Raw genomic sequence first — 11,759 nt, 5'->3', positions numbered from 1 at the left:
GACCTATTCTCTAACAACCTGCATGAGCGCGGTTATTTTGGTTCAAAGTTTCTTGGAACTTTCAATACACCATCTGATTAGTTTGTTGCATTGAAATAACTGAGGGTTTGAACCCAAAGGTATTTTGCTAAAGGTGGCATTGTTTCCATTTAGATGTTTACCTGTATTAGGTTAACGTGGCTAGTTTTAAAAGTTCCAGCAGAATTGAAACTTTTGAGTAGAAAAGTAATTCTGTTTTGCACTTAAATTGCGCTCAGTTAAAAACAAGTAATGTTCCATTATCTCAGTTAAGCTGTCGATTAAATACCATTCTTATATTCACTGTTAAGATACTTCGGAACTTAGCATTCAGAGGAAACTGTTAACCCAAGAACTAAGTACACCTTCACAATTGGACAGAACAGAAAACCACATTAACGAATTCAAGATATCATTAACATGAAGAACAACTGAAAAGGAGTTCTACTCTGTTTTGAAAAAGATTTACTTCTTCGTTAACCTTTAAATTAAATCTATGTTGTGTTACACCAGCAATTTCTGGAACGGTTTCTCCATACAATTTCCCACATCCAAAACAAGCCAAGGTTACATTTATAAGATAAAACCCATTTTGCCAGCATACAGAGGTTTATAAAATCATGAAGGGCATTGATAGGGTAAATAGACAAGGTCTTTTCCATGGGTTAGGGGAGTCCAGAACTGGAGGGCATGGATTTAGGGCGAGAGGGGAAAGATTTAAAAGGGATCACAGAGGCAAATTTTTCACAGAGGGTGATGTGGGCATCTGTGGGCATGTGTAATGAGCTTCCAGAGATGGTGGTGGAGGCTGGTACAATTACAATATTTAAAAGGCACCTGGATGGGTATATGAATAGGAAGAGTTGAGGGATATGGGTCAAGGGCTGGCAAATGGAACTAGATTAGTATAAGATACCTGGTCGGCATGGATGAGTTGGACAAAAGGGTCTGTTTCTGTTCTGTACATCTCATGACTGTATGAACAGTCAAAACAAAATCCTTACCATTATAAGTGGACGAGGAGCTGAAAGTCCTCTTGTAAACTTTGTGCTTTGGGGACGTGGTTGCAATGCAGAATTCAGGTCAGCAGTTGGAAGATTATTCATTGGTCCAGATTGGGAGTTCTCAATAGGAAGAGATGGATAAGCCATGTCACAAATATCAGTTGAATCCTGTTTTAAATAGTGGAGAGAGTAAGCTAATTATCACCAAACAATTAAATTTACTTATTTGCTATTCCCAAAATTCAACTTGCACTGAAGCACAATCAAGTATATCGCCCCACATCCCAATTAGAATGGTTAAATAGGAAAGGTCCAATATTGTCCACACCGCTCCAATTATTTTATTTTCAGCAAACATTTGGACTCTTTTGGAACACAGCATCAACAAAGAGCTGCGAAGAAACAGTGGGTGACAACTGAGTTCACCAGAGTTCCAAAGCACAGCCCAATTTGGTCCGTGTCAAACACCACGACAAATATTATGCTAAATCCAATACTAACTATACAGAGGAAAAATCGAATTAGATGAATTCCACACTAAAACTAATAACTTTGACCTAAAATAAACTTGAGACATTCACAGCTGAACTCAAAAATCAGCAAACAGAATCATTCCAATTAAATATCCTGACTTGTAGCAGACTGCCCTCTGGTGGCTAAATACAACTTTAACATGAAGTTGTTAAAATTACCTCTGGTTTCACAGCACGCCGATTTGCTATAGATTTTAACAATTCCTCTCGAAGGAGCATTTCTTCTTCTTCTTCCTCATCGGCAAATGGAGGTTTTGGTGGCTGCTCAGGTTCCTCTGGAGGAAGTGGTGGGGGCGGTGGCGGCACAGGCAGCTCCAAGGGATTAGGAAAGTAGGATTCCAAGTAATTCGGAATCACAGGATCCATCATGTTCTAAAAATGGAACGGATGTGCAAAAAAATTCAGACATTAATCACAGAATTTAAAATAAACCAATTTAAATATGTAAGTGGCAGAGATTGTTTTGTTACCGCTTATATAGTGAAGCCATTAGTGGTTGTTATAACTTCACCTCATTTAATTCCCTCAAATACAGTTAAATAAAAACACCAGTACAGTCAAAATCACTTTGGAAACCAGTGAGCTTTCAACTGCAAAATGCTAACAATGCATGCACAGTAATGAAGGTGCAGTTGCAATTTAGAAAAACAGCACTTAAAATCAAAGATTCATTTTTGAGTTCACAAGGCAAATGAAAAGATAATAACCTGGAAGATAATTTATGGCACTAAGAAAACACAACACAGCAGCATATTACAGATTCAGTTTAATATAAGGACTAATGCAGAAATGAAATTAACCTGATGCTGTGAAAATATTGGCACAGGTGGCATTGGAACATAATACCCTGATTGGTAATCCACAGAGACTGAAGATGGCACTGGAGATGATACTGTGAGGAGAGAGGGGAAGAGGGCACATTTTAAACTGGTAAAACCATGTCAAAGTTGTTGACAATCCGGAATAAAATAAATCTTACAATCCGGAATAAAATAAAGCTTACAATCCGGAATAAAATAAAGCTTATCACGTGCGCATATATGGATAAACTATTTATCAAAACCGTCTCACTTTGAACTGGCTGGTCAATGTAATTACATGTAGATATAGATTAATGCGCACAAGTAGTATACTGGCAAAACTTTATTCACCAGTCACTGATCTTTTAGGCTATGACATCCTTACATATTAAATTGGATTTCTGGCAGCAAATTATTAGCATGCTATTTGCACACCATTTTTAAAATAAAATTAGGTGTTTACAAAACACGTTTGAGAATCCGTTTCCAAGTTCTTTCAATAAAGAAACCCAGAATCACTTATTAACAAAACACATGCAACACTGACAACAACCATACATTTATGTCTAAGGACCTCTGCAACTAAAAAATGTTGACAATCATTTCCCAAGAAACGGGCCAGATTTTGTGGTTAGTGGTAAAGTAGCATCCATCACTGACATCGGTCTGGAAAGCTTTTGCTGATCTCCGAACACAGATTTGCTTTTATCAGCACCTAAATCAGTGTCACCCTCCAGTGGGCACATCGGAAATCGTTGAAGGCAGCAAGTTGCATTACGCCTGTCATAATCATGCGCAACCATTCCCCACTTCTGACCTTCCAAATCGTGCAGAAACATCTACATTGCTGCAACACATTGTTTCTAAGACACTACCCTTAGGGTACCTGGTACAAATATCCTTGCTAAGATGGCTGGCCTGCAACAACCAAAACATTAACCCTTTTGTTAGGCATCTCCAAGAAATGGAGGGCTTACTCCTTGATTCTTATTTGATTAAATTCTATGTTAAGATCTTTCTCATATTGACTGCATACTGTGCTACCACATCTAGTCGTGTGCCCAGCTATAAGACGAGGCCTTTACAGATAAGTGTTTCATTATTTTTGTTGGATTGCTTCAATTTGCCACTGTTGGAACTGCCACCTTCAACTGCATTGTAGTTGATGCAATTTACTTCAAAGAAATGAGCATCTAAGTTTCACGTCGTCCATACAAAGTCTAAGCTACTAATTTCACAGGAGAAAGTGAATGATGTGGAACATTCATTTTGATTTCAAATGCAATTTACAGAGCACTGATGATATTTACCTGGTGAACTGGTTTCACTATCTGTTTCCATAGCAACCTCTTCATAATTATCATACTGGTACATGCTTCCAGATTCTTCCATTGGTCTCTCCTGTGATTTTTTGATATCAAAATCTGTTGACTAAAACATGGAGAAGAATTATTGTGGACAAAGCCCTTCAACAAATCTGCACTGAGTTGGCTAACTGTCCTGTGGAAAATGTGTAGACTACAACAAGAAAATATTGCTGGCTAAACTCATTTCTGGCAGCATCTGTGGGGCGAAAGCTTCACATTTTACCTCCCCATCGTTACCAATTTTAGAACCAAATTGCTACAAATTGCCTTCTGACCCCAAACCTTTAAAGTATTCTGGTATGCCTCAAATATCTTAGTTGGTCTAAGCATTGTTGTCCATGTCTACAGTTGCCTAGACCCCAAGATTTGGGATTCACATTCCTCATTTTCCTCTTTAGGACACTTTTAAACTTTGAGAGGGAGCACAAGGAGGAACTTGAAAATTTACTAGAATTCATGGGAGTCCCTGAAAAAGGTGTCCAGCTAACATAACATGTACAAGCAGCAGCGTGCAAGGGTGAGTGTTCCAAAGCCAAAGCTGGATTAGACCAAGGAATGGCACTGAACCTCTTCTTGATCTTCGAAGTGAGGAAATGAAATGGGACGTTTCATGGGTCAATGACGTTTCTAGGTGACATTGGGTATGGGGTGAAGATGATTAAGGATTTGGACAAAAGCTCTAGAATGCAGAGATAATAAGCTCAAGCAGCCCATAAGATGTAATTTATAGATTTTGAGCAACAGAAGAGGATGAGAGTGAAGATGTAAAGATTATGGGAGAAGACTTAAGGAAAAGTAGACATTTTCAGGTTATTGGCATACAGGCCAATTTTCATTTGTCAGGTGAAAAATTGTGGCTAATGACTGATGGTTGAACAGAGTCAAAGCAAGGATTAGACCCTTTGCTCCAAACAGTCCATGCCGAACCGAACCGAACCGAACTAAACTAACCATCTGCCTGCTCCTGGCCCATATCCCTACAAACCATTCCCATTCATGTGTCCTTCCAACTATCTATTAAGTATTGTAATTATACCCACATCCACCACTTCCTCAGGATGTCTATTCCACACATGAACATGCCCCCTAGTCTTGAAATCCCCCCTCCTAGGGAAAAGACAACTACCATTACGTCAACCGATACACCTCACTATTTTATGAACTTCTTTCAGGTCACATCTCAACCTCAGTTGCTCCAGTGAAAAAAAGCTCAACCTTACTTTATAACTCAAACCTTCCATACCTGGCAACATCCTGGTAAATCTCTTCTGAACCCTCTCCAGTTTAATATCCTTCCTAAAACTGGGCGACCAGAACTGGACACAGTATTCCAGAAAAGGCCTCACCAATGTCCTGATCTAAAGGACTGAGCAATGAAGGAATGTCAAATGCCTTTTTAACCATCCTGTCTATAGGATACAAACTTCAAAACAGTTATGTACTTGCACTCCTTGGTCCCTCTGTTCAACAACACTATCCAAGACCCTACCATTAAAATTATATAAACTCTACCCTTATTTGTTGTACCAAAATACAACACCTCGCATTTCAGTCCGTTATATTTGATCAAGATCCCTTTGCAATCTTAGAAAATCTTCACCTGTCTACTATGGCACCAATATTTGTACACCGTATAATATGCAACATGATTTCTGGGTCAAAAGAAAAACCCAATTTATACAGTATGATCTACCTCACTGGGATCAGTATGGGGGAAATGGGGTTATGGAAATGAAAAATTATCTACGGTATGACTAGCTACAACAAGTACAATGAGTACTATGTCAAAGAAAAACATTGTTGAAACTGAATGAAAGAATCTACAACATTAGACTTGCTGCCTTATGCAGTGCAGAAACTAAGACAACAATTGGATACGGTCAAGTTGTGAGTTGTGTGGAATAATGTCAAAGGAAAGAATGTCAGGAGGTGGCACATTTCGGACGGCAGAGGGGAAAGCAATGGAGTGAACATTGAAGAGTCAAGAAAATATCTCATACATTCAAATGTTATGTTCAAATAATAGAGAAAAGAGAAATGCAGTTCGGCATGCAAGGGTGATGGGATCACCAGGAAGATTTCCAGTACCTGCAGTATTTTGCATCACAAGTTTGTTTATATACGACACCACAAATCATATATCTACACAATTATAACAAAAAAGTTGGTTCACGCCCAAAACAGTCAGAACTTTGGATAGAGAATGCAATGATTGTAAATTTCAGAGACTAGGTGTAGGCAAGGTATGCCTACTTCTACTTTCAACATTATATTCAGAAATACATCAGATTCTTAACAGAAACCCTCAACTCATTCATACATTGAATTTGCCATACTTTAGGAATAATGTAGGTTTACACTCCAAGAAACTGTTTAGTTTTCCACTAATCTGAATGCAGAGCAGGTGTATTAAAAAAACTCACAATCAACCATGAACAGAAACTACAATACTCATTGTAATATTGGACAAGGATTTAGGTCTCACTTAGTTTGAAAAGTTTCAACATTCAGTTTGAATGAAACACTTTACATTAAATTCAATGTTATAAAGACTAACATATTCAAAGTTTGAGAGAAGATTTGTAGCTCGGGTGCTTGTTGTTGTGGTTCTATTCACCGAGCTGTGAATTTGTGTTGCAGACGTTTCGCCCCCTGTCTAGGTGACATCCTCAGTGCTTGGGAGCCTCCTGTGAAGCGCTTCTGTGATCTTTCTTCCGGCATTTATAGTGGTTTGAATCTGCCGCTTCCGGTTGTCAGTTCCAGCTGTCCGCTGCAGTGGTCGGTATATTGGGAAGATCGATGTGCTTATTGATTGAATCGGTGGATGAATGCCATGCCTCTAGGAATTCCCTGGCTGTTCTCTGTTTGGCTTGTCCTATAATAGTAGTGTTGTCCCAGTCGAATTCATGTTGCTTGTCATCTGCATGTGGGGCTAAGGATAGCTGGTCGTGTCATTTTGTGGCTAGGTGTTCATGGATGCGGATCGTTTGCTGTCTTCCTGTTTGTCCTCTGTAGTGTTTTGTACAGTCCTTGCATGGGATTTTGTACACTACATTGGTTTTGCTCATGCTGAGTATCGGGTCCTTCGCCCCGGTGAGTTGTTGTCTGAGAGTGGCTGTTGGTTTGTGTGCTATTATGAGTCCTAGTGGTCGCAGTAGTCTGGCTGTCAGTTCGGAAATGCTCTTGATGTATGGTAGTGTGGCTAGTCCTTTGGGTTGCGGCATGTCCTCGTTCCATTGTCTTTCCCTGAGGCATCTGTTGATGAAATTGCGGGGGTATCCGTTTTTGGCCAATACATTGTATAGGTGTTCTTCTTCCTCTTTTTGCAGTTCTGACGTACTGCAGTGTGTTGCGTTTCTTTTGAATAGTATCTTGATGCAACTTCTTGTGTGTGTGTTGGGTGGTTGCTTTTGTAGTTTAGGACTTGGTCTGTGTGTGTGGCTTTCCTGTATACCTTTGTGGTGAATTCTCCGTTCGGTGTTCTCTGTACCATCACGTCGAGGAATGGGAGTTGGTTGTCCTTTTCTTCCTTTCTAGAGGATCAGATTCCTGTGAGTGGCGTTGATGATCCGGTGTGTGTTCTCTATTTGTGTTTTTAATGATTACAAAGGTGTCATCCACATATCTGACCCAGAGTTTGGGTTGAATTTGCGGTAAGACTGTTTGTTCTAATCTTTGCATTACTGCTTCTGCTATGAGTCCAGAGATGGGTGAGCCCATGGGTGTGCCGTTGATTTGTTCATATATTTGGTTGTTGAATGTGAAGTGTGTTGTGAGGCACAGGTCCAGTAGTTTGAGTATGCAGTCTTTGTTGATAGGTTCAACGTCCTGTTGTCTGTTCTGTATATCCAGCAGGTTGGCTATTGCTTCTCTGGCTAGGGTTTTGTCGATAGAGGTGAACAGTGCTGTTACATCGAATGAGACCATGGTTTCTTCCTTGTCTATGTGTATATTTCTGATGATGTCCAAGAATTAGTGTTGATTGTATAGAGTGTCTGGATCCGCTGATCAGGGGTTTCAGTTTCTGCTGTAGTTCTTTAGCCAGTGTGTGTGGTGTCGTCCCTGGTAGTGATACAATGGGTCTGAGTGGGATGTCTGGTTTGTGCACTTTAGGTAGTCCATAGAATCTGGGGGTGTTGTTGCTTTCAGGTTTCATTCTTTGTAGGTCAAACCTGGTTATCTGTCGGTTTTTTTGTTCCTCAGTGTGTTGTTTATCCTATTGGTGAGCTGTGGGGTGGGGTCAAACTCCCTCTTTTGGTAGGTGTTGGTATCTGCAAGTAGTTGTTGCGCTTTTTGGATGTTGTCTGCTTTATCCAGGATGACCGTCATTCTGCCTTTGTCTGCTGGTAGTATGATTAAGTTCTTATCGTTTCTTAGTAATTTTAGTGCTTCCCTCTCCTTGGTGTTGAGGTTGTGTGTTTGTCTTTTCCTTGTTATCAGAGGTACGATACTTTGTCTCACTGTTTGCTGTGTCTCTTCTGTCAGTCCATTGTTCCTGAATGTGCATTTTAGTGCTACTAGGATGTCTGCTGTCTTGGCGTCACTGTGGTTGTCGTTGAGTCCCTTGGCCAGTATTGTTCTTTCCGTGTCTGTGGGAGAGGTTTCTAACCCAGGTGTGTGTTGTGGTGTCCTCTTTTTTTGTGTGTTAGTTTGGCCATTTTTTCTTTGAGTGCCATTTTTTTGCAGTGTGTGGTCCTGTTCTGTCCTATGGTGACTGCCTGTTCCATGGTTCGGGTCCATTCCTAGACGTGATGGTACAGAGAACACCGAACAGAGAATTCACCACAAAGGTATAGGAAAGATCACAGAAGCGCTTCACAGGAGGCTCCCAAGCAGAGGATGTCACCTAGACGGGACGAAACGTCTGCAACACAAATTCCCAGCTCGGCGAACAGAACCACAACAGACTAACATATTTCTAGTTTCACTAGAAATAATCAGAAGCTGAATTTAGCTTCCCAAATAAAGTGCAATTTACATTTATCAAATTCTAATGAAAGTGAGTCAGTTCTGAGAGCTTACTCAAGACTGGGGCTAATGTTTCTTCTTCAACTGCTTAAAACTCAATATGCATTCTAAACAATACACCTACTGAGCATATTAACAGCAACCTGGCATTAGAAGAAATATTTTCCTAAATCATTACTTAGCATAACAATACAAAGCAATTAAGTCTTACCTTGCTACTAGATCTTCTCTTCCCACATACAAGTTTCATAAAACGATTGTATTGCTCCTCCTGATTGGAGAGATCACGTATTTTTCTGATTTCTTCCTCACGCTTTTTTCGCTCTTCCTCTTCCAGTTGTTTCTTCTCTTCCTCTTCCTTTCTTTGCTTCTCTTGTTCTTTTTGCTGCTGTAATTTTTTCCATGCTCTCGTTTTCTGTCTTCGCAAAACCTGCTTTGTAGCAACAGCTAAACAAAATAGTTAAAGCATTAAGAATATTGAGTTTATATACAGCCTCCATTTTGTAAATTCCTTATATGCATGTTTAAATGAAAATACACGAAAGATTCATCCGCTTTTAATGATGAATGAATAACATCCGTTTACCCAATTCAAGTCATCTCTTGCTTTGATTTCACTGCCTTCTACCAATTCCCTCGAGCTGCTTGCCAGCATAAACTGAAATCCCAGTTCTGCTACCAACACTTTGCCCTAAATAAAATTCCAAGTCACTGACAACTGCACTTCCAAAGATCTGAATTGCGTTATTAGACTAGACAGTGTAGTGAAGGTGTCAAGCCAATCAACTATTCCCTCTCCATCAGCATTGTTTCCATGGTCTTAATAAAATTGACTATTCCTGTCCATTCTCCAGGTACAAGTCTTGTCTTCTTGCTTTCAAAAGGATCTTGATTCTGGTACCCAAGTTGTTTACTAAGGTCTCTCAACCTGGTCAAACCATATCAAACACGATTGATCCTCACTGTCCCCTGCCAAATTACTGCACACCATTCGCTTCTATTTGCAATCTTTCAAATGATGTTTTACGGTCTGCAAACAAACATTTAAGATCGGGCAATTAACTAGCAAATGGCATGAATGTTACTTAAGTACAGGCAATCACAAATTGGAGCACTTGACTTTCTTGACATTTGACAGCATTACTAACATTCAAAGATTAATGACCTAAACCCCCACAGACCAGCCACACAAAATCTATCGTTATAAGAACGGGTCACAGGCAACATTCACTCTAAGCTGCACAACCACTTTGATCTCGCATGCTGGCATGCTGATCATGGCACTGAATTCCAGAGGTCTGTGCAGTCAATAAGCAAGTTAGAGAATGCTGGTCAGAGGCTGGGTATTCTGCAACAAGTAACTCACCTTCAAATTGGTTCCCTCGGCCCACTTCAAAACTGCGATCAGTCACATTCTCAAAAATCCACCATTTCATAATCTTCAAAAGCTTCTCCAACAACCACAAGGTGCACCAAGAGCATGTTTGAATATTCTCCACATGGCTGACTAACTGCAGTTCCAACAAAACTGAAGTAGTCAATATTTAGGGCAACATAGCTCCCTTGATTGGCATACCATCCTGCAGACTAAACATTCATCTATCACCAGCACATGTGACAGCAGTGTGCACCATTGACAAGATGCCATAGAGCATTTCATCAAGGTTTCACCAACACTACATTCCAAATCTATGAACTCTATAATCTAGAACAGGAAGGGCAGCAGATTCATAGGAACACCACCACCTGCAGGTCAGACACCATCTTGATTTCAATCACCTTCAATTGTTGCCACCTTAAAATTCAATAACTTTTAACAATGTTGTTGTACCTGTATCACAATGACTGCAGTGGCTCACCACACCTTTAAGGATGATTATGGATAGCCAATAAATTGTGACCTTGAACAGGACATCCATTTTTAATGAAATGAAAAAATACACTTGCTTACCAGGATGATCATTTCTTTTGAACAATCAAAGCCTATATTGCCCATTCTTCCATATTCCCTACATCCTTGAACTTCCAACAACCACGTTTGAGTATCTATACCATAGTGACTACAATAGTTCAAGGTTGCAGTGGTTCATGAGCAACAAGCAAGTTACTTTCTAAGATGTAAACTCAGCAATCTCTGCTGTTTTTTTTTTAATATCTACCGAGCCCAATATTCTTGTCCCAATGCTAATCTGGACTCTCAAGCTTCTTTTATCCCTCTCTTCATTTCATCTTTGCTCCTACATTACTCCTCCTAGAGACCACCAATTGTCATCCTAGTGCCCACATGGTCATTGTAATTGGTTCCCTCGGCCCACTTCAAAACTGCGATCAGTCACATTCTCAAAAATCCATCCTCCTCTTCTCCTCTCCTAAAAATGGTTCCCCATCTCCAAAGCTCCAGAAAGCATCAACCAAATCCACATCTTTGCCTCTAATTTGCTTTAATCAAATCTTCTCCCTGCCACCAAGGCTTCACAGTCACAATTTCTTTCACCATGTTCAATCCTTCCTTGTTACCTCCTTGAATTTTTGTTCACTTTGACATAATCAACCATTTCATAATCTTCAAAAGAATTTGCATTTCTTTCTCAGTGGATCTATTTTTGCTTCACTTATCTACACAATCGCAGCCCCAGCACATACCACTTCTTAGATACTCCTTCCTCCCTATTTACCTCTAATGTTACCCACATGGACATGTGACTTAACTGATATACTTCAGAAAACTTTCCCTGTATTCCTTTGTCCCCTCCAGACTGAAATATTACAGAGTAACCTGTGTTAATCCAAAATTTACCAAACTCTGGTGTTACCTGTATTAAGTGGCTTCTTCAGCACACGGGTTTTAGGGCTACTTCGGACTTTCTGCTGAGACACCTTTGGCTTAGTAAGCTTCTCTTTGCTCTCTTTCATTACACATTGTTCCTTTTGTTGCCATTTTTTACTAGCAGACTGCAATGCAAGAAGGCGTAACTGGAGTTCTGACAATTCTTCCTCCTCTTCCCTCTCCTCCTCGACATCATCATCGTCCGCTTTGATTTCGTCCTGTTAAATATTACAAAATTAAGT

The 11,759-nt window shown here is 40.0% G+C and overlaps 1 protein-coding gene across 1 annotated transcript in view; it reads right to left on the bottom strand.

Annotated features, from left to right (window-relative positions):
- The window catches only part of LOC122559440 (zinc finger C3H1 domain-containing protein-like), a 68,018-nt gene that overhangs the window by 47,760 nt on the left and 8,499 nt on the right, over positions 1–11,759 (bottom strand). Inside the window, exons 4-9 of the mRNA XM_043708889.1 lie at positions 11,504–11,735; positions 8,902–9,137; positions 3,666–3,786; positions 2,356–2,447; positions 1,715–1,927; positions 1,023–1,190 (exon numbers count right to left, since the gene is read on the bottom strand). Of these exons, the coding sequence (XP_043564824.1) occupies positions 1,023–1,190; positions 1,715–1,927; positions 2,356–2,447; positions 3,666–3,786; positions 8,902–9,137; positions 11,504–11,735 (1,062 nt within the window). The remainder of the gene's footprint in view (positions 1–1,022; positions 1,191–1,714; positions 1,928–2,355; positions 2,448–3,665; positions 3,787–8,901; positions 9,138–11,503; positions 11,736–11,759) is intronic.

This window comes from Chiloscyllium plagiosum, chromosome 19 (assembly GCF_004010195.1).
Source record: "Chiloscyllium plagiosum isolate BGI_BamShark_2017 chromosome 19, ASM401019v2, whole genome shotgun sequence".
Taxonomy (NCBI): Eukaryota; Metazoa; Chordata; class Chondrichthyes; order Orectolobiformes; family Hemiscylliidae; genus Chiloscyllium; species Chiloscyllium plagiosum.
Note: the sequence above shows the minus strand (reverse complement) of the source record. Positions and strands in the feature narration are given on the sequence as shown.